Here is a 25,855-nt window from a genome sequence, read left to right on the forward strand (position 1 = left end):
AGAAATATGCCAGTGAAAACAAAAGAAATCCTTTCATCATTGAAATGTCTATATCTAGATTCAGTTTGTTAGCTATTCTTAGGACTTACAAGGACTAGATTTATGTGATGACCACCAGTTTTAATAACTTCAACTTTGTTTCTGAGAAAGTATCCAACAGTTTTATGGAATAAATTGCTAAAGTGAAGTGTTCTATCATGGCATTGAGCAGGGGGCAGAGCAGAGGGGGGTCTCCCTGATAATTCAGTTATAATACATATAGTCATGGCCCCAAAATATCGACACCCTTGTAATTCTGTCAGAAAATTGTTCTAATTGCTAATACCAATGTTTTGGTATTCACGTGCTTATTGATTTGTTTGCACTGGAGCAACACAAAAAACAGAGAACAAAAGTCAAATCTGATACAATTCCACACAGAACCCCAAAAATGCCCCGGATAAAATTGTTGGCACCCTTAACTTAATATTTGGTAGCAGCCCCTTTGGAAAAATTAACTCCTGTAACCATGAATGAGTTTTGGACCATTCTTCTTTTGCAAACTGCTCCAGGTCATTCAGATTTGAGGGATTTGAGATCTCTCCACAGGTGTTCTATGGCATTGCTGGCCGTTTCAGAACTCTCCAGCGCTTTGTTTGTAACTATTTCTGAGTGCTTTCTCAAGTGTGTTTCGGGTCATTGTCCTACTGCAAGACCTGACCTCTGGTGGAGAAGTCAAACTTTCTTTTCTCCAGGCTCAGTGTGACACACAACCCAAAGGTTGAGTCAACTTTTCTCCTTTTTAACTGGTTTCAAGTGTGATTACTATACTGCCCACACCTTACTTGCCACAGGTGTGTCTAAATACATATTACAGGAACATCACATGCTTGAAAAGCAATTATTGCTTGCAATGTTGACAAGGTACCAATAATTTTGTCCAGTCCATTTTTGAGTTCTGTGTAAATTTTTATCAAGCTTTTTGTGTTGTTCCAGTGCAAACAAAAACAATAAGCACATTAATACCAAAACATTTGTAATTGGAACAATTTTCTGAGTACATATTTTTCTGAGTAGATAATACAACACAATAATATATAATCTGTAGTCAGATTTTTACCTCAAATACTGAAGGGCCGGATTGACTATTATTTTTTGCAGCTTAGAACACAGACATGACATCAATAAGAGAAGAAGTTCTTCCAAAATGGCATATTAGGATACATACATGCAGGAGTGTTATTCCAAACTTTGTTACATCTAAATTAAATGGAACCTAAACTGTGTTTTTGTGAATTTAAGGAGACAATTTTTACCTGATATTCCATATCAGGTAAGAGCAGATGATCCGTTACTTGAATCACCAACTTGTTTCGAGATACCTGCAGGTAGTGCCTGTGATTTGGATGGTTATTCATAGTATAATAGCCTAATATAGCAAAGTTTGAACAGTCAATGATTTTCAACCATCTGGTAAAAATGTCTCAGATTTTATGGATGTCGTTGGTGAAATTTGGGGTTTTTTAAGTTTTGTTGGAGTTGACATGGATCACGTTTTGTACAGCTGCTATGCTTTGCTCATTATTCTTTTCAAATCAAGGCAAAATTGTGAGCCTGTTTCAGTTTACTAGTTGGTTTATTGGTAATATTTTAAATCGTTTTAAAGTAGTAGAGAGTGTTTTATTGATGGTGAGAACCTCTTCAAATGCTCATTAGCACTGTATTTGTTGAAAGAACTTTTAGATGTGCTTTGACCAGAAATAGCTTTGATCAGCACTAAATGATTAGCAAAATGAAATGCTACTCCATCGTTATTTTGTACGCTTTGTTAACAACACAGATCATTTTCCATATTCAAACAGTTTACATTTGATCAGCAGCTTTAGCTCATTTGCGTAGTTGTTGAAGGACACAATAATTGTTAAGGAAGTTGAAAGCTGGATGAACGTTTTGTTTGTAGCTTGCATTCACATTATTAATGCTTCATGGCGTTATGTTGAAATTAGGAAACAGTAGTAGGTCAACATTAAATGAATAATAAAATGACCTGGTCACGGTTTCAATGAAAAGGAGCAATCATGGAAACTTTAGGATCAAACACAGTATGCACAGCTCTACAATTAAATTAACCGAGTTGTGGTGGGGTAACACACATAAATCATTGTTTGGGAAACACTGCAGAATGTCATATTTATTTTTTCTTGACCAATTTGGTAACTGCATGACGTATTCCACTTGCAGAATCATACAGTATACTTGCCTCGAGCAAGCGGGAAAGTGTTTACGCTGAGCTCTGATTGCTCCTTTATTTTTGAAAAATGTGTTGTGTTTGTCAGTTTTGATAGCAGCACAGTGAGCTGAAGAGCAGTGCTGTGTGCATGTTCAGTTCCTCCTTTTAGCTTTTTACAATGACTTTGCAATATTCTATTTTAAATTGTTGATGATCTCCACCAGTCCTCAACTAGATCAGAAGCCTTATGGTAATAAAGCCTGTGATTAAAAATAGAGAAAGTTGCTGATTTATTGTTACCCCGGCTGTATAAACTTGGCTGAGGATATTCAATGAGAAATCATAGCACACACAAAATTTGATTACACTTGTAGTTGTATTAACAGTCTATTGACTTTGTAATAGGTACTTGTTTTAATTAGACTACTGAAAGTCAAAGAAGGTCAATGGCTTTCATCTTGTCCCTTCAGGGGTCACCACAGAGGAACATGTTCTGCATGTTGGTATGAGTATTTACACCAGATGCCCTTCCTGCCACAACCCTCCCTTTTTCTTTTTCTGGGCTCAGGACCGGCACCAAGGTGGCCCTTAAAAAAAGGGGGGATTGGGGCACTGTTCAGAAGGCTGACTGCAGTGAGGGCAACCTTGGTGCCAGCCTGGATATAAAAATGGGAGGGTTGCGACAGAAGGGGCATCCGGCATAAAACAAGCCAAATCAAAGTGTGGAACATATTCTGCTGTGGTGACGCCTGAAGGGACAAGCCAAAAGCCGTTGACCTTTTTTGACCTTCAGTAGTCTAATTAAGGCAAGTACCTGTTCCAAAGTCACTAGACTGTTAATACACTGTACACTCACATATTTACTGTGTACAGAGTACAGCATGTTTCATAGCTGTATACTGATATAACAGTGAAACTTGATCTGATTCTGAACAAGATTCTTTGCCATTTCACTGCACTGCATTAAAAATAACAACACTTATGGATCAATACATCAAACATAAAAGGAAAAAAAGATACTGTCATCTGGGACACTGCACCCTCCAACTGATCCAAAATGGGTTTCAACAGCACCCACTATTTTCTGTCCAATACTATGTCTTCACTTTCTTCTTTTGCCACTTTGAGGAGGTTTTTATGTGGGGGTAACTGTGGAGAGTTTACAACCTCCAGCCCTATGTCAGAATATCTTTCAGTAAATCAGTGGAGAAAGCCTGGCACTAAACTTATGCAGGGACTGCACAGAGATGGATTTATGATTCTATCTCAGTCCCTAGTCTCATTAAGACTCTTCCCGTCTTGTGGGAGAGGACATTCTGTACAGTGCTATGGCCACATCAAGCTAGGTGAAGAAATGAAAATGTTACTTGTTAATTAATGTCAGTATTAAATTTATTTATATAATTATTTATTTAAAATGATCTTGCTGGATTTCTAAAATTAGCATAGCTAGTGAAAGAAGCTCTATAGTAATACAACTTAGATTGGACTGTTGCTGTTGTTTTAGTATCTGTATTTTATTCTGTATTTTTTGGATGCTTGCTTTTTGGACATGTGTAGTCACACAAACCCCACAGCCTGAAAGACCCACAATATATGTGGATTTCATATTTGTGTTAATTGCTGAACACTATGACATAAATTATTATGTAATTTATTTCAAACAATTTGTTCAACCCCCGATGCTGTTTTTGACCATTTATTAAACAGGTCAGGACACTGCTACTCATAATTTGTCAACAGCAGTAGTTCAGACATATCTGTAATCCTCTGTAAAAACAGGAAACTAAAAATTATATAAATTATCAAGCTGAGTGCTATGCAGAAGGTGAATGTTCAATTTATCTCTTTTTGTAAATGTAGAATCTTTCTAATAATAACTGTAAAAAGAAAATCTTTAAACTTTTCATTAGCTTTCAAACATATAAAAATGTCTCAATCCAAAATGCTTTGTTTTAGCCTACATACATTAATATTACAAATAACAGGTTGTCATTTTTCTAGTCCCTAGGTATTTCAATATTCAGTGTTACAGAGGCTTAACGTGGGTGCAGGCCATTTTGTCAACCGTATGTGGTTTGTCCAAATGGTGTTGACCTATGTGACCTAAGATGGTGGAGCATAGCATTCCTACACTCTTCTGGCAAATTGTATGAAATTATTAATAAGCTTAACATCCTATACATTTGCTGAATGAAGATTATGAAAATATATTACATATTTCTGCTAGAAATGTTATCAAAAAGCATTTTGATGCAGAAACTATTATTGGAATATTTAAAATTCTAACATGACAAGGGAACAAGCCAATATCAAATATAGGCAACAAGAAAACAACAGTCATACAGTTCATATTGTGAGACTACTATGTTTTGTGTTGTGGACCAACTTAGCTACAGGATTGTACATTTTATTGTGTGTCTGGGTTGTCTGACACTGTCTTTACACACTTTTGAGTTTGCTCTGACACTTACAGTATAAACACTAAATCTCTCATGCTTACACACACATTAAAAATCTTTAGAAAATGAGTCACACCCCCATCTTACTGTTGAGAGGCACTTGCTGTGACAGGCAATTTGTAGCCTGCCTTACGCGTGTCACAACACTACCATGACAGTCACATACACCCCTTCAGAAGTGTACACACTGACAGCTGCTCATTTGAATGCCCAAACACAAATACACGTTTGAAGCCTCTTTTGACTGACTGACTGCTGCCCAGCTAATTGCAGGAGAAAATTTATACCAAATATTTTCTTCTTTTCTTTTGTTTTTCTTGCACCCAGATCGGCCCACATCTGCATATTTTTTTCTCCCCGGAACAGTGAATGTCAGTCCTCCCTAAGTGCGAGGCTCTCCTATGCACTCACACCACGATTAGCATTCTTCCAAGAAGCAACTCCAAAGTGCTGTAATGAATCTGGGAATTAAGCGGTTTAATTACAGCTTATCATTCCATACCAAGTCCTCAATTATGCGCTGACAAAAATGAAGATGTTTAGTACTAAAATGGATTCCTACACTGGAGCTGAGCATTCACTTTTTCACATTGTGGAGTCCATCGTGTAATAGTGTGTCAATGGGAACGATGTGTGAGCACGTCTTACTCTTTTGAATTTTAGTATTAAAATTGTCAAATGTACTGATGGGTAACAAATTGAAGTAAGAACAAACAAATGCACCATGTAGAGGACAGGTGTTTAGTGTTCCTGTTCCAGTAATAACCTGCGTAGTCATCATTATGATGCAAACTGCATGCTGTACATCTACACTGAAACATTCATTCCGGGCTTGTCTTTGTCACCTTCAGTACCTGTACAAATGTGGCATGTGCAGAATTATGATGTGAATCAATGTTATCTGTAAATTTGTTTGTGAATTACTCTCAGAATATGAGCGTCAGGAGGCAGAGAGAATCTGTATCCATAAGAGTACAAAAGCGTTTAAAAAGAAGGGTTAGATAGAGAAACTGCAACTGGTCCTTTAAACTCTGGCCTCTGCTGTGGCAACCCTGAACTCACGGGCCTCTGGCCTGGAGAACCAGTGTGAAGATCTTTGGGTAACAATAAGGTAGAAAAGGGCTGTGCAGACCATTTAACATTCATTTAATATAACATTTTTCTATTCGATGCAAGATCTACAGGATGATGGTTCTTTCAGCTCACTGTTGATTGGCTCGTCTTGCAAGCTGGTGTCTAACACCCTGTGTTTTTAGACATCTTTACAGATTCCAAAAAAATGTCCACACTGGTAAGCTGACTTTTTTCCAGCTACGGCCAATTGTCTCATTCTTGTCTGTCAGCTTCAACATAATTTAGTACCACTACTACCTAACTAGTTAGTGAGTCTTCTTTACATACAATTTCTCCATCTAGTATGTTGGAGTGTCAACTACACAGTTACTGGTTCTAGATTCGATTTCAACATTATATGAAATACAATATTATGACACCCTTAATTCAGACCCTTTGCCTTTTATTTATTCTTTACCTTTTTTCTGATGGTTTTACTGGGGTTGGCACTAGCGATTTTCTCTCCCCCTTTTCTCTCTCACCTGCCCTCTCACTCTTTGCATGTGAATGAATTTTCCTCCCTGTTTTCTCATTGCAACCCATGTGCATTTGTGTGTCCATCTGCAACTATCTGTGCATGTTGTGTATGTTTCACCAGATTAATTGCTTTTGAACTCTGCCACACTACAGACGTTATTTAATCCAGTCTCTAATGGCTCACCTCTCCTGCTTCACTGCACCTGCCCACTTTCATCCCATACGTACTTACTCGCAAGAGTGGGAGTGTCTCTCTCTAATCCTGTAGTGTCTATAAGGAACGGTCTGTGATGTGACACTAGTCAGCTCAGCCAATCTCCTAACGATCCTGTCAAGAGACTTTCGCTAAGACCAAAATACCATAACCATACCATTTAATATTGTACTCCCCATGTCTCGGGTTTCTTAGCAACATTGGATAAAAACTTCTTAGCAATGTGAATCTTTTTTAGATTGATAGAAACCAGCCGTGATTAGCATGCTGATTAGCTGTTTTTTGCTTCTTCTGTGTTCTCTCAGTTCTGCAAATGGTTCAGCTGAACCTGTAAGTTCAGGGTCGCCACATTGGATCATTTGTCTGCATGTTGATTTGGCACAGTTTTTATGCTGGATGCCCTTCCTGATGCAACCTTCCCCAATTTTGTATCGGGCTTGGGAGCGGCACTGCACAGCTGGGTATTGGGATACACTGTTAGGGGTTCAGTGTCTTGCCCCAGGACACGTTGCGATGTGGTTAGGAAGAGTGGGGCACAAACCTCTGATCCTATGGTCGTTAGGTGGCCACTCTACCAGCTGAGCCACTGCCGCCCCCGTGTATCATTAAACAATTACTGGCCACCTGCAATCTTCAATGTCAATGTGCAATCTTCTCAGCCGGGACAGTTAGTAAAGAGCTCATAAATGCAGTTGAGATGAAAATTGTACATATGAGATGCAAACATCTTGTTCCCAGACCGTAATTCTTTTAAGTTAATGTCCTATTACGGTCCTGCCAAGGAAAACATTCAGGTACTGGTAGTATTGAAAAATTATGAAAGTAAATGACTGAAGATGAAGGAAAGGAGTAACAGTGAGGAAGAAAGTCTAGGTGGATAAATGAATGATGAAGTTTGCAGACATGCATATGTCTCTTTTTTTAACTGTAATCTGTAATATTGTTCTATTCTTTGCATCTTGGAACAAAACAAGCACAACCACACGTTTGTAGGTACACAGAAATAGCTTGGACATTTAGCAGCTATATTAACATGAGAGAAGTAATCTGTGAGCATTGCATCTGGTGGCAGAGAGCCCTTTCACATCCTATGAATACACCCCCCCGACACACTCTGTGCTGCCAATTTAAATGCAAATCCTGACATTCCCATCACTCAGCCTCACTATGCCTGCTTTACCAAAAGCTCCACTGCATCACCATAGATCTAAATGAGTCCCGATCTACACAACTGTACATCTTATCTGTGTGTGTGTGTTTGTGTGTGCGTGGATGCATGTCTGTGTATGCGTGTGTGTTAGAGAAAGTATGTGAGAAACATGGTATAATAGATAATGAGAGAGAAAGTCAAAGAGAGAAATGCTTGTGTCAAAGAGATAGTTATGTATGCAGGTCTATACGACAGAGATAATACTGAGATTGTGTACTGCCCTTTCTTTAGAGGGGTTATCCCTGCCTCCCATTGCCTTGTCATGTCCAATATCCCACAGCAATCAAAAGCTGGATGGTGGCTTTTAAGAATGTGTGTGTGTGTGTGTGTGTGTGTGTGTGTGTTAGATCTTGTTAAAACACAAAGAAGCATTTAGTAACCACCAGCACGTGCACATTTAAACACATTTTTCCTGTCATGCAGCTCAGTGTTTTTGCCACATCTCAGAGAAGCAGTCATTCTGCAACTGGTATGCTTCAATCAGACTTTTGTAACCTCCACACTGTGGTTGCACACTGTCTATAGAGGTTTGAGGCTGTCCATCATGTTCCACATAGCTGGTAACAAAACTACTTTTAAAGAAGATAACAGTATTGAGTACAACATATCCACTCTAGTTGAGCTTAGCTGCATTCAGTTTCTCTAAAGAATGCTCGTTTTATAAGACACTTGACCTCTTGAACCACAGCTGTTCTTGTGTCATGACACCTAATGCTTGTCCTACAAAAGTTCCACACGACCATTTGGTACTGTGGTTCTTTGAACTGGGTTCATGCTGCTTTCAGCATTTAGACGCAGGGCACACATACACGACTGCTGTGGTGCCTCACTCCGTCTCTATTAATCCTCTTTCCATCCATATGAATAGAGGATTTAGTATCTTGTTACATTGCTTGGGCAGGAGTTCTTCTCCCAGTTCATTTCATATTGATTTCTCTGGCAATAAAAGGCGCAAAGTTGTGCTGTAAAAGCCAATATGTTACTGTGAAGCTTGTGTAAAAGAAAGACCGATAGAGGAATACACCAGAGCTGAGGCAAGATGACATGAGGCTCTCCCCCTCCTTCCTCAGCATGCCTGGGAAGAACTGTAAAAAACTCATAATTAACATAAAACTCATTAAAATTAAAGCTTGGTCTGGAATTCCCTGCCAACCACTAGCGTTGGCCACCCGTTTTATTGCACCACCATACATCAAAGATGGTTAGAGGACCAGCTGGATTATGTAATGAGGATAAACAAGTCTCAAGCTGTGGGGTGGGTGGGGGGTGATAAGTGCTGTGCAAAAGTACACAGCCCTAATTAACTTCCTCTCCCCATGTCATAACTTTTTCTATAAACATTCTCTCATGCTTTTAGAAAACTCACTGGTATGAAAAGAAGAATTTTTGTGAAACAATTTTCAAAACTTTGCTATTTTTGTGCCAGAGTAAAATGTGATTCCCCTGTCTCCATCGATGCAGTTTGTGAAAACTTTTTCTTATGATTAAAGAGATTTAAGTGACTACCATGTAATCCAGAAACAAATGATCTGTCATTGGAATTGACAGCCTATATTTTGCCCATGTTCCTATAGAAAATTAATGAGCCAGCCTTTGAAATTGAGAACCCCACAGAACAGAGGATGGAGAGACATACACTGAGAGACATAAGAGAATCATTGATGGAAACCCCCTACAGAACCTCAAGCAACTCGTCTCTCCCCCCTCCCTTCCCTATGGACAACAGTCATTTCCATCACCACAAACGAGAAGATCTCAGTAGTGTCCCGAACTCTAAAAGTAAAAATGCTAAAGCGGCTAATGCTAGCAGAGAAGTCACAGGGAATGCCGTCATTACCAATCAGGCAACAGAATGGTAGTGTTCGGCTATGTGAGGGAAGGGAGCCCTTGGGGCATCGCAGGGGCTGCTGCTCCTCCCCGGAGGGACAGCACAGCTCTTTTCTCAATTCCCTGGGGAAAATATATCAAATTGCTTCTATACAGTATATGGCGTCTTCATGAAAAAAACACTTCACAAGACTTAACTTCAAAGATTTTTCTTTGGTGTTGCCTCTGTCTCCTTTTCTTTGTGTAGTGTGTGGTTTTTTTGTTGTCTCTCAGTCAGCTTCTCTGTAATGTTTGTTGTTACCACTTGAGAGGGTAGAGCATTAAGGAGAATGTTACCTATTGTATCACTCTTATTGCAGGGAGTTGCCATCATGGTCTGACAGACCTGTTAATCAGAGATCACTCTCTCTCCTTCACTCTTTGTCCTGCACTCCCTCGTTTTTTCCATTTCATTGCCTGTGTCATTTCACCTCTCACCTACCCTGTCCTTTGCTTGCCTGTTTTCCCTCATTATTCAGTGGCATTCACCTTACTTGGCTTTTCTAAAAGTATTTCCCCCAGCAGCCTAATTCTTCTCTCAGACAAATCTGTCTGAATCACCCTCCATCTCCCTTTTCCTTACCGTACTCTCTTCTCTTGTTTTCCAGAGGTTACCCAGATGACCCCATTGAGGCAGAGCTGATTGATGAGCGCCACCCGTATATCCATGGCATGTATTCAGCACCCTTGGCCCAGCCAGAGAGGGGGAGCATGGCCAGTCTGGACCGCATGGGTGGCCGGCGCTCGCCCTCCATTGACAGCATTCGCAAGGACCCACGCTGGCGTGACCCAGACCTCCCCGAAGTCATCGCCATGTTGGGCCACCCCATCGACCCAGTCAAGTCCAATGCTGCTGCCTACCTGCAGCACCTGTGCTATGAAAATGATAAGATTAAGAAGGATGTGCGTCAGCTGAAAGGGATCCCTGTTCTGGTGGGGCTTCTGGACCACCCTAAATCCGAAGTCCACCGCAAGGCTTGTGGTGCCCTGCGCAACATCTCCTACGGCAAGGACAATGACAACAAGGTGGCCATCAAGAACTGCGATGGCATACCTGCCCTCATCCGCCTGCTGAGGAAGACCAATGACATGGAGGTCCGAGAGCTCATCACCGGTAAGGAGAGTATTTGTGTAATGAAGGAACTAGTTTTGATTCATTGACGATTTTCAGGAAATCTCATTGAGGTCAAGGTCTATTTTGCAAAGGAGCCTTGAGAACAAATTACATGTGGAAAGTACTGTACATGTGTGCAATATAATACAAACATTAAAAATCAATCATCACACTGCAGCACAGCAGATTACTTGCCACATGAGCTAATAGTTTTGACACAGTGTTGTAGCTCATTCCACTAGTAACGTGCATTGTTCTCTAATTTAGAGTTAGTATGAGGTCTTTTTAAAGTTAGTCTCTCCTGTGGTCTGGTGTCATGGTGAAATTAGCTAAGCATGTCAAATTTATCAGCAAGGTCTTACAAATGGAGTGTGCGGATGCTTTTGGTGCCAGGTGCTAATGATGACCCTTCATGTAACTCACAGTGATGAGTACTACAGCTGTCTGTAGAAATAAATAGAATTGCACTGTGGTAGACAGTGTCCAGTGGTTTAGGAGTAGTAGCACACAGGATACCTGCAAAGTCCTGTGTGGACAGTTTAAAGAGTTCACAATGTTTCCTATTTCTTCAGAGTAGAGTTCACGCACTGTTTTGGTAGCAAGATGTTCACTGTGGTCTACTGTCCTCAATATTTATAATATGGGACTACACTTACATCACCATTTAGAGCATGGACAGGATTGGGAGCTTCAGTTGTGAAAATACTCAATACATATTTCATCTTTTTTGTCTTTTGGTTGCAAGCAAATAAACAATGAGGTCTGCTGGTCATCAAACACAGCCTGTAGTTTGAACAAGGGGTGTTATCCTAAAGACCGAGAGCAGTTGAAACAACTAAGTCCAAGTGTAAATGTTCTGAAGCTCTAAATCTGAGCTTAACGTAAACACAACAAGTTGTGGCTTTTATTAGGAGAATACAGATATAGGAGTGGTATTTAACTTCTCATCTCACCCATGACAACAAATTATGACCTACTAAAATAACTACTAAGTATATTTTAAGTAGTTAATGCCTGCTACAATTATTGTACACAGCAATGGTACAGTATTTTCCATTTTTTGATTAATGTCAATTCCAGTAATGTTTTAACTTAAACTCAGTTCTACTGCAGTGCTTGGAACATTTTAGTAATTTAAGTCTGACATATATTCCCTGAAAAAGACACTACTGAAAAGAGATCTGCCATGTGGGGGAAAGCTTTTGAAATAAGCACTATGCATACGTCTCATTGCATTGCTCAAATTACAATCCCTCTGCCATAGGGAAGGAATATTTAGATTATGCAAAAACCACCTGGATAGCACTGCTGCAGCTAAGCCTGTTGGCTGCTGTCTCCACCAACTCTAGGATTCCTCTTTATGTATAATTAGTTTCAAATTTCTTTAACATACAGTAAGTATAAGTAAGTGCTGCTTTGAAGCTGATATGGTAGTACCTTAGTATGCCAGTCCTTTTTCAAATCACTAGCTGCATACTTCCTATCACTTATATATTTCATCCAGGAATTACTGAGTTGGCTGCTGTAATCCCAAACTCTGCATACTAATGCATCACTGTGTCATACTGCATCAACAACTCGTTTTTTGTGCTTTCCACACATCACCATTTGTTGCTGTGTTGCTTACTCTATATGCAAGAAAAGGTCAAACACAATGTCTTGGCTTTGACCCCTTACGTTGTTTGATAAGTTAATGCTCCATGTGGTCTCAGTACTTTGGGAATTGTGCTCCTTGTATATGCTAGTGAAGATATGAGTGAAGATATTTAAAAAACCTCAGCTTTGTTCCACTGCAAGGTAAGCAGAAGGAGACATATCGGCACGCAACTATTGGTTTTCAAAGAAAAGCTGTTAGCTGCTTTGTTGCTAATGAATCAGACTTGCTTATCTTTTAAAAGAGCTATTGATACCGAAGTTTTTAATAGGGTTTCTTCTCCTTGAGCTGGTAAATGTCAACTGGAGAATACAGTGGTGTGTGTATGTGTGCTTAGCTAATCCTTAACATGATTGGGTTAACCTGACAAACGCTGGCTGGTATACATGCTCTGTCCTCTGAGAAGAACATCTGAGAACATGCATGGAAAATGAAAACCACTTTAAAGTAAGATGATTGACCTTTGTTTAGTTCCTGCCAAGTGTTAAATGCACTCCATCCTCTTCCCAAATGTATACATACATAAAAGAGGTTATGTTTGAGGTCATTTTACACTTTAGTGAACCAAAATTGTTTTCAATGTCTAGTATTTCTAGCTGAATGTCATGATGTTAGAATCTGTTAAAATTGTGGCCTTAAAAGAAGTTATCAACACAAGATACTGGCAGGTTCTGTGTAAGGTATTAAGAGATATACCGGTCCTTAAAAAAACAGTGCCTGCTATATACTATAACTATAGTGTGTATGTGTGTCTGTGTCTGTGTGTTTGCTGTGAGAGAGATGTCGTGGTGAGCGATGACTGTGCCGCAGCAGAAATGATTGCCTTTACAGCACGGTGTTGCTCCCCATCGTACCTAAAAATAACCCTGCACCACAAGACTAGGAGGACCAAATGGAGGGAGGCTTTTTTTCTCCTCTTTTCCTCTCTCACTCATTATCCACCCTCCTTTGCTCAATCTAATTCTTTCTCTCCTTCATTCACACTCTGACTTTCCCTCTCTCTTGCTATTTTTTTCTCTTTATCTTCTCTCTGTGTCCAGTGTTAGGTTCCAGTGAAAACAGGCCAGTCACAATGCAAGCTCAGCTTACGTTCTCAACCCATGTGGCCAGAACTGGCTGTTTTTTTTTGACAATTAAATATAATTGGGGGTTTTATATATAGAGCCCTTTTCTTAGTCCATGTGCTTCAAGAGTTCGCTGTTGGAGTTTGTGCTGTCACTGTAAAACCACAGAGAACTCTGTTTTCTGCAGGGTGAAACGGGCGGCGTGGAGGGAACCAAGGGGTTTTATTTTCCAACACACAAGACAGACAGACCAGTGGTTCATATTTTTAGAGCTTTGTACTGTTCAGAGTAATTATTTTTTTCCCTCCCTGTTGGCTCTGGGCTGTTTGTGCCCTCCAGCAATTCCTGCTGTGGAAATCTAGAATGTTAAGCGGATTTGGCTTGTGCTTTTTTTCGGGCACAAGATGTCTGAGTTTTGTGGATTGACAGTCAGACAGGTGATTGCGGCACGCCTTTGTTGTTTGGATAAAAAATGCGGATAGGGAAAGTTGGCAGGCCCTTAAGTTTGAGGAGAGGTGCTTCTAAACAACTGTGATCTTTGCCAAGGTTTTCAGGGTATATATTTAATATTTGGAGCTATGTTTGTATAGTAGCTTGCAAATTGTCCAATATTAACTGAGCTTCATTCAGGTCCACACCTTTAGGTTGAAAGAAATCAAGCAGTTTTAATCTGCAAAATTCTGTGTTCACCAGCTAGTTGCTGATTTTATTTGTTTTTTTTACTCAGCAGGTAGGTTTTGGCTGTAAAATACAGTTTGTGATAAACAAACATAAAAATACAATAATGTGATAAGTGCAGCTTTAAAAAGATTATACAGAATAAAATAATACACTGAAAGCCTTGGTACTGCTGGTATTACTTGCACTGCACTTTACTGTACAGATGGGTGAAAATAAAGCGCTAGAAAAGAAACATTTTGGAGATTTTAACTCCACTGCTTTAGTAGGTAAATTACTGTGGCAGCCCCATGGATCACACCCACTCTCCCACTTGCAATACAAGACCCTCATTTTGGCTTAGCATGAAGTGCAATTAATAATATTAACTAGTAAGGGCTGTATTCTGTCGAGTGTCCCAGTTACAGGTCTCTGAGACAGCTCACTTTAACGACTAACTGCTGGTAAGCCATTGTTTGTGTTATTACACATGTTCGTTTGTTGCTATGATGAGTCAAAATGCCTGTTGTAAAAAATATCTTAACCCTTACAGAAGAATTGAGGAGGCATTTTACAGTTGAAATAAAAACACAGTTTTGTCATATTTTTCTTGTGATGAAGAGCTCCTCCCAAAACAAACCAGGCTTAACAGGCTACCTTGACTGCTTGCGAAATTTACACATGTGGGGCAGCTTCACTCGTAAATCACTGCTCAGCTGTGGGCAGCGTGTCCTCTAAGGACATTGCAAGGACAGTGCGGGTTACGGGAGGACAGTGATTGATGTATTATACTTTATTTAAACCATATAATGATAATCAAATTTGGAGCGTACAAATCCAATTTAATTAAGGTTTCACGCTAATGCCACTTAATCTAACATACACTAGTGTTGCATTAGTCATTCAATGTACACACATAATATAATTGCTCTTACGTTAGTGAACGTTGTCCATAGCAAGCAACTGAGTGAGTCCACTTACTGAGGTCTCCTCCCTCTGTGCCTCCTTTCATGTCTCGAATGCCCTCTCTTTTTTTTCTGAACCGCCTGACCCTCTCTCTGTATCACTGAAAGTGTGATGGATGGCATAAGAGGCGAGGAAGACAAGGAGAGGAGGGAGGAGAAAGAAGGAGAACAGTAATGGGCAGAACTAAGTTAATAGCCCTTCTTGAAGAGCAACATGTCTGCCAGTAGAGCTTGGAAAATTTAATTATACACAGCCATAGCTACAGTTGCCATTCCCAGTCCAAGTCCCAGTCCCAAAAGCCCTCATATCCAACTATCAGGAGAGGATAAATGGAAAAGATAAAGGAGTAAATACAAACAAGAGGTAAAATTTGATTTATACTCAGCTCACAACTTATCTCCATCTTGTCATTTACGTTGACACAAGCTGTTTTTATCTAAGAGATGTAGGATTATCTCACGCTCTGGCAACAATCTGAAGTGTCTGTTTTTGCCAATAAATGATTGAAGAGGCAGGTAATAATGCACATGTTCAACTTGCCCTGAGCCTCAATTATATTTAAGACAAAGAAAAGCACCTCAAATTTACAGGGAACCCAGTGAAAGGACTGTGCATTACATTTCAGATTTCAGATGTTTTTCCTATGTATGGAAATCAAACTGTAGCATTTCGATAAATACTTTCTCAGAGGAAATATTTTTTTTAGCTGAAAACGTTCTGTTTATACAAATATATCACAATATATTTTACAACTTGTTTTCAACATTTATGTGTTGCTTTTACTGTTTACCCCTTTAGAACTTTTTTCTCAGCAGATAAACAACATTAATAAACCAGAAAGTAATATCATTTTTTCTTTTCATTTAATCTTTAAAGCACTTATGAAGGGTCATGCTAAAGTCTGGGAATTTTATATCATGGCCCTGCTGGGAGTACTGACTTTAATAACAATCTTGGAAGCGAAGTGATAATATAAGTGAGATAAGTAGCTTAACTCACTATTTGAAATTCTGAGTCCTCGTTCCTCTGGGCATTGACATGTCAACATCAAGTATTAAGATGTTTACTCAATTAATTTACTTTTATTACATTCCCATGCCAAAGGACAAGTTTCCACTGGTGTCCCTAGGGGCTTTATGAGACTTTCTTCAGCTTCACTAAATGAACGCTCCATCCCATTTCAGCAACTATACAATATGTTCAGTATGTTTTCCAAAAAATGGTATTCTACTTGCTGTTTATAATCGTGTCCAGGATAGGACTCTATATTTGGATGCAGTTATATTTTTAGCTACCCATGTACATGATGTTATTATTAGGGTAGTTTATGATGCTAGTAATAGTTTACATAGTATTTAAATGTTTAGGAGCTTTGTTTCCCCGTAATTTGAAATGTCAAAAAGGTTAAATCAAAGATTTTTAACTTAATATTTAATACACATCCAGCTAGTATATATGTTCCTTCATCAGAAATTATTAATTGATTTGTCAAGTGGATGCACATTTTTACATAATTATGTAACGTTTTTACACACACTCTGACCATTTTGGTTCCTTCTGATGATAAAGGAACATAACTAATAATAATGAATTATTATGATGTTAGATTTAGAGTTACGTTTGTATTTCCTTACTTGACTTTTTAAAATAAGGGGGTGCAAACCTTTGCAACTTTTGTATACTAATCTACATTTAGTGGTTTGGTTCATCTACAGGTGGCAGGCATTATCTATTTGGTGGCTAGTTTACAGTGTTACAGCACTGTGTAGTTCCAGAGTTTTGAAAGAATATTTTAACTTTATGGGATATCTGCTCATTTGCTTGAGTTTGGTAAAAAGAATGATTCCACTGTCATGTTTGTGTGTGAATGTGAATCTAAAGGTGGCAGCTAGTTAGCTTAGTTTAGCAAACAGACTAGAAACTCTATCCAAACATAACAAAATACTAACTACAAGCACCTCTGTCACTCATTAATATGTTATATTGTGTTTAACCTGCGTTTAATCTGTTAACCAAAGTGTAAAATAATGTCTTTGATGTTATGGGGGCTAACTGTTAAGGTGAGATGACTGGCTGTTGATTCCTATTTATGATTGCTGCCTATTTCTGAAAATTTGAAGTAGTCATTTGAGGGAAATTTGTTTTTACAAGGCATCCAAGAGAACATTAAAGGGACTGTGATAGTCTTGACTTCCTGGATAATAAATTAGGTGTAAGTAAGTGTGTGTGTGTGTGTTTGTATCAGATGTACAGTGAGTTTTTAGCATCACTGTTACATGGTACAGTGTCTGTTTCAGTCTCGTGAGACAGCAGGACGTCGCTAACACACCCACCTCAGAGAAGGTGACAGAGGACAACAAATGGAGTAAACCTGATATAGAGCCAGTGGCCTGAAACAACGGGATGAAGATCGTCACTTTCACAGCACTCTGTCATCTTAAATAACATTGTGTCTGTGGGCTGAATACCTGTCGTACTTGATGGATCACAGCCATGGCAAAGACATGCCTTCTCCTCCCCCTTGGCATATGTGATCAGTGTAGAGCTGACTGATTCCACAGGCCTGAGCATTGTTTCTGCTAGAATACTGGGTATGAACAACTTTTATGTACATACATACTTTTACAGCAATTTTGGATAAGGGCTGTTGAACCTGTTTTATAATGGTGTAGTAACAGTCACCTGCTGTTTGTAAATTACAGGTTTCACAAACCACTAATCTCAAAGCAAAAGGCTTTAACATCATACTTGCATGTTAAGCTTTGTATCATGCAAATGAGAGGGATTTTTTTGTGGGCTTGAATGATTGTCTTTATTTACTATGTAGTGGCATGTTGGGGGAAAACATTCAGGGCTCAGGTGTACACAAGGACATGTTACAGCAACTGAGACTTATTGTTACTTACAGTATGGGCACAGAATGACTTGAGAAATATCCAATCCTTTTTTTAATTTACCATGTAATGTAATGTACAGTATGCATGTAAATTTTCCTCTTCTGCAGATCCTGCAGTGTGGTCCATGGCAGAGCTAATAATATTTCCAATACATTTTATGACAAAGACACTTCACTCAGAGGTTTTATTTATGTAAAGTAATGCGTGTCTTCCTAAGATATACATTGCTAACTGCTTCCTTATGTGTTATGTGTATATGTTGGCTGAATGTTGAGGGTTGCTTGACACATCTTAAACCAATGCTAAAGCCACTATAGTGGAGGTAATCAAGTTGTCTTGTTGTCCTGGCAGGAAGAGTATGAATGTTAGGTTGCTGTCATTTATATCTAAGTACACATGCCACAAGAGCACATTTATCAAGAGCCTGGGTGCTGACACTTTTTCTCACGTGCTCTCAGAAAATGACAAATTTGAACATGGGAAAAAGGAATGGGGGGAAAATTGCAGCAAAGTTGTTGCAGGTGTTGACTGAAAACATAACTTACCAGAAATAAATCAAGTACCATTGTATGAACAATTGTAGATGTTGAAAATGTTACTGCCTTTACATTTTACCTTTAGTCATTTTGCAGATGCTTTGATCCAAAGCAACTTACCAGTTGGGTGCAAGGAAAGCAAAAATCTAAGTCAAGGAGAAAAGACCAGAGCAAAGTGGTATGAAAAGAAGTGTTTCCATTTCACAAGATGCAAGTTCAAAAATAAAAATGGTTTTTTTCGATTTAAGTGCATAAGAAGTTGCAAAAGAGTTTTGTTTTCAACAGTTTTTTAAATATTGGGAGTGAGGCTGCAGAGCGTGCAGAGTTTGGTAGCTCGTCCCACCATCGTGGGATTAGTACGCTGAAGGGTTTTGATTGGTATCTTTTGTGTGATGATAAGACGACCAGACGACGTTCGTTACCAGAACGCAGGTTTACGCACTGAGTTTAACACTCATGTGTGTCCTTTTTGGCTGATTAGATAGGGAATGATTAGATAGGGAATGATAGAGAAAGAATAAATGTCATTAGCTTCCTTGAATTGTCAAATATAACACCATGTGGATTAGTCTAATAGGTTTTATTTCAGAGAAGAAACCCTGCTTTCTCCGGGCCAAACCACACCAGAAGTCCTGGACTTATTTTTAGCTGGGGGCTGTCTACTGAGATATTTCTTTTTTCACTCGTGTGTAGAGAGCATGATTTAACAGAGGAAATATTGACCGTCTGGAAAATGTACAGAGACCATTTTAAAAACAGGGCAAGTTTCACTGCTCAACTAATGGTCTGTTATTATGGGGTAAGAAGGAATCACAGACTGTGGGTGTATAGTACATGTGGGCACAAGTGCATTAGTGCTTTTCTGAAATATGTTATGTCCATTTTTCTTTGAGCACTGTGTGTGTGTGTGTGTGTGTGTGTGTGCGTGTTGGTGTGTGTGTGCGCGTGTATGCGTGTGTGTGTAGTTGGGTCTATTTAAATGGCCAGTTCACCAACACAGTCAGCAGTTACAGGATGTAGTTTTGTCTGGATTCTTTTTTGCCTATATCATAAAACTCCAGTGTCCGTGACAAATAAGCATCCATATACAGTATCTGCTTAGAAGTCATAGAAAATTGTGTCTGAATCAAAACCCATCTGATGCTGATGCTGTACTTTTTATTTTTGTTGAGGTTGAATGCCTGCCTTTGCTGCCAAAAATTCTCTCTGCTTTGTCTGCCTGCATGCTTTTGTTTTGTGAAACCGCAGTATGTACATACCCAACTCAATTTAGCTTTTGTCTTAGTCTTTTTTTAATGCAGGAGTATAAAATTTGCTGCCTGTTAGGGGTAACTAGAAAATGCTATTTTCCTGCTTGGCTATAAATCTATCTATATAAATATATATAGATGAACTGTTTCAGGAGGTATATTATGCTATGAGTAAAACTGCAGTAGTTGAATATTTACATAAAGCATCATGAAATAAGAAGTAACTTTACCATTGTTACTGTATTATGACCATTAATATTAAATGAGAATATTAAAGAAATATGAATTTGTATAACTGCTTTAAACACAGTATCGATTAGAACGTGGGTACTCAGCTAAGCTGTAAAAGAATAATAATATGTGTTACCATATCTTTTAAATACAGTGCAATCCATTTCATAACATGAAACACATATGTTTTATTACCTCCATCCCTTCTTTTTTGTCATTTCTGACACTTTGTCACTTGTTTCCTCTTATCCTTCACCTCCATACCTGTCTTTCTGTCACTTTCTTTCATGCTCTGTGTTTTTTCCAAAATCCCGCCCACTACTCTTATTGCACCCCTCCTGCTGTTTGTAGTATCTTGTAGTATCTTTCTTTTTATCTACACCTCTTCGCCCTTTCCATTGTTCATTCCTTATCCCTCCTCTTCTTATTCCTCTCACATTATCATTGTTTTCCCTCATAAACCTCTTTATTCAATCCCCACCTTTTTTCCCTGTTTCAGTGTTTTTTAGAAGTATCATTTAATTACTTCATAATTCTGCCCCCCACAGGAACACTGTGGAATCTGTCATCTTATGAACCCCTGAAGATGGTAATCATCAACCACGGCCTGCAGACCATGACCAACGAGGTCATTATCCCCCACTCGGGCTGGGAGCACGAACCCAATGAAGACTCAAAGCCCCGCGATGCAGAATGGACAACTGTCTTCAAGAACACCTCTGGCTGCCTCAGGTAGGGAGAGCCTGAACGTGGTTTACACAACAATTAAGTCAATGATTGTCACCTCCACTCTTTCATTGGTTATACATGTATTTATACATTAAACATAGTTTTTAAGTTTCATGGTCATAATCTAATGAGTCATACCTTTTGGAAAAGGAGGCACTGCAGAAAGGAAAAGTTAAGAAATCCTGTGTTATACACAAAATTAGAGTTATAACAATTAATCAACTTTATAACAAGATATTGTTTATTTATTGATTTAACCTTTATTTAACAAATAAAAAAACGTTTGATATAATATAATTTGTTTTTCAATGGTGACATGGCCAAGTTAAAAAAAGAAATGTTGATCACATAATTATTAAGACAAAAATACATGACAATAAGGTAAAGCAAAAAACCAAAACAAGATAAAATAGAAACAATCACTGAAAACAGGAGCAGGACATGGTGTAAACTGCACCTGATCTCGTTTAAAAGGGGATAATGAGAGGAAAAATTTTAATTTTAATTGGGTCTGCAAAACGTTCCATCAACAAGGACCAAAACATGATAAACTTTTTGTACCGGCTTCAGTTCTCACAGTTGGAACCTTTAAACGAAGCTGGTTGGTGGATCTCAGGTTGTATGAATATTGCACAGGGACAAACATAGACCTGATGTAATGAGGTAGTTTACCCAGTAGGGCCTAATAAATGAAAATGTACCGGTGCTATTTTCTGCAATTAGAAAGAGTGGCCCTAAGAAAGAACCCTGAGGTAAGACAGCAAGGTCAGAAATGTTGTTACCCATCCTGACAAACTGTACAAGGTCGCTTAAATAGCATTCAAACGCAATTCTAACAAGAAGTTCAAAAAATATTTCCAAATATTGGATATAATAATTTAAAATGAATCTTGGCTGCTTCTTTTTTATATGGATAAATGCCCTGAAGCTTACACAGATTGAATGCTTTTGGACAAAACCAGTTTTAAGCCAGTGAGGATACAAATAAATATTAGGATGTTTAAAGACAGATGGCAGATCAGATCTAAAGCATGTGTGCATATTTTACACATAGTCTAGGGTTTTAAAAAGGGAACCCTTAACAAGCCCAGGACCTTCAGAGTTTGTTTTTACTGAGATACCAGTTGTAGCTGGGGACAGGTGTGACCTATACTACATGAGACTTCATGAGTGTTCTTGTTGACCCTGAGCTAGAGGCATGTTCAATTGTTATGGTTGTGTGGCAGATGATGTCTTCTGGCCTTCTATTTATGTAGAACATAAAGATTGTTGGAATTCTGTCTGAATTCTGTCTGGATCGCTGGGTGATACTTTAGGACAGTAGATCATAACCCAAATTGTCATTTAAACATTTATCTACATTATCGACTGAATTAGTTATTAAATACTCTGTATGTATCATTTTAATATGGGCTGTGTAACTTTGTTAACACTTTGTTAACACCCTCAGGCCAGTGAGCAAATACAATTTATTAATCAAACAAATGAAGTTAGTCTGAAGCTTGTAAATACAGAGCGCAGGTAAATTGAACACAAATTGAAAATCATTGAGTTTGTCAGTTTGTTTAGTATTTTATGAGTTGCACTGTTTGCAGTGGTATAATTCATACAGCCAGCTGTAACCGCTTATCCTGTGTAGGATCACAGGGGGCTGGAGCCTATCCCAGCTGTCATAAGGTGAGAGGTCCAACCTGGACAGGATGCCAGTCTATCTCAGGGCCAACACAGAGAGACGTACACAGGCAACCAAGTATTTACGCCTACGGGCAATTTAGAGTCAGTATTTAACCTAAGATGCATGTCTTTGGACTGTGGGAGGAAACTGGAGTACCTGGAGCTAATGCACACAAACACGGGGAGAACTAACAAACTCCACACAGAAAGCCACGCTCGGTCAGGGATACAAACCTACAACCTTGTGGCTGTGAGGTGGCAGCACTAATCACTCCACCACTGTGCTGTCGCTTTCTGATCCATTAAAAAAAACAAATGAAAAAAGCTGTGCATTACGCCTGAGTGGCTCTAGTGGAAGATAACAGTTTGAATGTGCCCTTGTGTAAATCCCTCACATACACATACTGTGGAAAAAGACATATTATCAGCATCAGTATTGGTGGTCTTTGCAAACTTTTTACTTTACTCTTGGCGGATGAAATAGAGCCCCAGGATGATTGTGTGCTGTGTGTTACAGGAGCAATTTTAAGCTAATGATTAATTGAGTAATAGAAAAAAAATATTGGCAGATTAATTACTAATGGAAATGCTTGTTTATTGCAGTTTTTCAGTGCTGGTAAATTATGCGCTCTGCACATTTTGTGGAAAAGGCATCAGCTGAATACCTAATATTCAAACTGAATGCAAGGAGTCAGGCATCATTTCTTCCTCAGTCTGTTAAATGCTGTTATCAACTGAGGTTGACAGCTTGAGTGCAACAAGCCTGTTATTAACTTCCAAGTAGTTTTCCCTTTCCAAGTACGTCTTTACTTTTACCTTTGCTGCTGAATCTGTCATTTTGGCTTCAACTCGAAATGACAGACTGTAGTAGAGTGTAATACAGTGTGTGTATGTGGGTTATCACGCCTCACGCCTGGCTGTGCTGTCTTCTCCCGGGCTGGCCAGACCTGTCTAGACTGTAATCCATGGCAGACCATCATCTTGCAGTAGAGGCTGGTTGAAATCCAAAACAATATAACATCCAAATCCAGCTCAGACCGAAAGCACCAGAGTGTACTTCACACTTTATTGCATCCAATTAGATGGTTTCCAGTTTTCTCTGACTGAGGTGTGGAAAGTTGCTTGTAAATTTAGACGATATTCTGCTGAGTTGAAGAGCAGCATTAACAAACCAAGAGGGAATAAATGAAAGTGCTCTGATACAGCTGAGGCATGTCATAGGGAAGTCATGGAATTTTGCATCAGGGCCACAGTGGGAAACCTGCTCTCTTTGCCTCTTACTGTTTCTCATTGTTTTTTCTGTCATTTCTTTAATAATCTGTTGTATTCTATTGTGTGTACATATTTTCAACCTTTTGCTTAACACTATAACCAAACCTCATCAACCCTGATGCCACATATGAACATATCTCTTCTTCTTAAATATCCCTCTCAACCCTAAATGCAGGCACTGCTGACAAGAATATGTCTCCATGGTAACTGTAACCAAGCCCGCAGTTGCCTAGACGCAGTGTTTGTGCACCGAGCAGAAGTGCTGATGCCAGGGAGAATCTGTTTACTCACCCCAACACACAGCTTGCACCTCAATAAAGACAGGGATAGTTTTATTTTAATGGCCTCCTGTGTCGATTGAGGCCCAGTTATTTACAGTATTTACGCTGTAAGCTCAGTGAAGAGGAAATGCTGTCTGTGCTTTTGTGTGTGTGTCTTGATGGTGCTGGGGGTGGCTGTGAACATCAGGGTTGGTATCTAGAGCTGGTTGTGAAATGGATCTGGTCCCAGCAAAAAAAAATAAAAAATCAGCACTGTATAGCGTAATGTGTCTTCTAATGTTTGAGTACTAGCGGTCTAGGTTGTTGACCAATCATAAAAAGCATGATAGATGTATAAGTTATAATTGATAGTTCTTTGGTAACTGGGGACTAATAAAGTTACATTATGTAAAACCAAATCTTAGTTAACACGGACCTGTTAAACAAAAATACCTTACAGTAATAAGGTACTTTCTTAGACTGTAAATTTGTAACTTACTAGTGACTAATTAGGTTTAAGTAATTTGTAAAATAACCCTAACTGATGTTTAAGGATAAGTTTGGTCAGAAGCTTAAATTAATCAGAATCAGAAATGGACCTAAAGCTTACCCACCCAGGGGGGCACACATTTGGCTCTAGGTGTTGCCATTAACCTTGCAAGGCGATAGCAGAGGTCAGCTATGTCTCCATGCATCTCCATTAGTCTCCATCAGTCCTCCTCCAGTCTATTTCTCCCAGCTGCTCTATTGTCCTCTGCTTGTCACATGACCTTCACACCTACACTTCGGGACCGGCACCAAGTGGCCCTTTTTAAACCATCACTGGTCCAAATATAATGAGACCCAAAATGCTAACTAAACCGTGCTGTCAGTATGTCAGTAGAAAGACACAAGCGTATCACAGTGAAAACTAACAATGCCTAAAAAGCTGGTAAGTTCCTCTTTGGTAAAAAAATTGAAAAAAGGTCCTTTTGGAACTTTAGGAGAATAAAGGGTTTATGGGCATTTAATTGTCAGCGTTTTTCCTTCTGGATTATTACGCAGAATCAAAACATAGATAAGCAATAAATACGGAATTTTTAACAATGTACTTAAACATAGTGGACTGCTTGTTTCAAAAGAGATTGTGTTTTCCAAACCTTATCACAATTTATAATTAATATGTTCTGGATATCACTGTTTGAGTTTGATGTAATACACTTAAAAACACTTAAAAACACAAGAACTGCACTAATACAACAAACTATCAGATAGATCATTAATCATTAGTACGCATACACCTTAACACCCGCTAAAAATGTAATTTTAGGCCTTCATATAACTTGTCCACTGACAACTGCACCTTCCTGCACTGTTTCCACTGACAGATGCACCATCCATAAACCTTCCACTGAGACAACTGCTCCCTGAAAGACTCTTGAAAATGAAACAGCTGACAATAAAACTCTTCTGTCTGTCTGCCTCCAAACACACTCTTGTCAAATAAATCCAAGACGTGTGCATCTCTGGATTCGTTTACAGGGAAGGTGGTGACCGTTCTCTGACAACTGAAGACAGATGGGTTTGGTTTATGAGTTGCTGGTGCTGTCTGCCCAGTCTCTACCAAAGATTAGTTTTGATTAGGATGAATAGCAGGATGGTTCTGTGGTTCTCCACTCAAGACAGATGGCAAATATACTCAGAGGACAGAACTACATCTTGCTGTATTTGCATAGAGTTTGGCTCATTGTGTGGGTCAGTAGGTGGAGGTGTATTCCAGTTCATTTTAAATACAGTGCAATATGTCTTTGCTTTTGTTTGCTTTGTTGCTACACTGAAACATCCACGTGTAGCAGTGGATGTGATTTGTGTTTCAGTCCACACAGCACTATAAAAGGACTCCATCTCTGCTTACCTCTGCAAGGCTGCCACTCTTCCACAGGACTAACCGGGGGTCGGCTAATGGGATTATGTGGGTTGAAAGCCCTCATAAATGAGGTCTCTGGTGAGGAGCGGGGATC

The 25,855-nt window shown here is 39.1% G+C and overlaps 1 protein-coding gene across 18 annotated transcripts in view; it reads left to right on the forward strand.

Moving 5' to 3' along the window:
* arvcfb (ARVCF delta catenin family member b) overlaps positions 1-25,855 on the forward strand; it is a 202,531-nt gene that overhangs the window by 132,917 nt on the left and 43,759 nt on the right. For all 18 annotated transcript variants that reach the window (XM_067520515.1, XM_067520507.1, XM_067520509.1 and 15 more), the window contains 2 exons: positions 10,160-10,665; positions 20,469-20,652. In XM_067520515.1, coding sequence (XP_067376616.1) covers positions 10,160-10,665; positions 20,469-20,652 — 690 coding nt within the window. The remainder of the gene's footprint in view (positions 1-10,159; positions 10,666-20,468; positions 20,653-25,855) is intronic.

The sequence above is a fragment of the Channa argus genome, chromosome 11 (genome assembly GCF_033026475.1).
Source record: "Channa argus isolate prfri chromosome 11, Channa argus male v1.0, whole genome shotgun sequence".
In the NCBI taxonomy this organism is placed as follows: domain Eukaryota; kingdom Metazoa; phylum Chordata; class Actinopteri; order Anabantiformes; family Channidae; genus Channa; species Channa argus.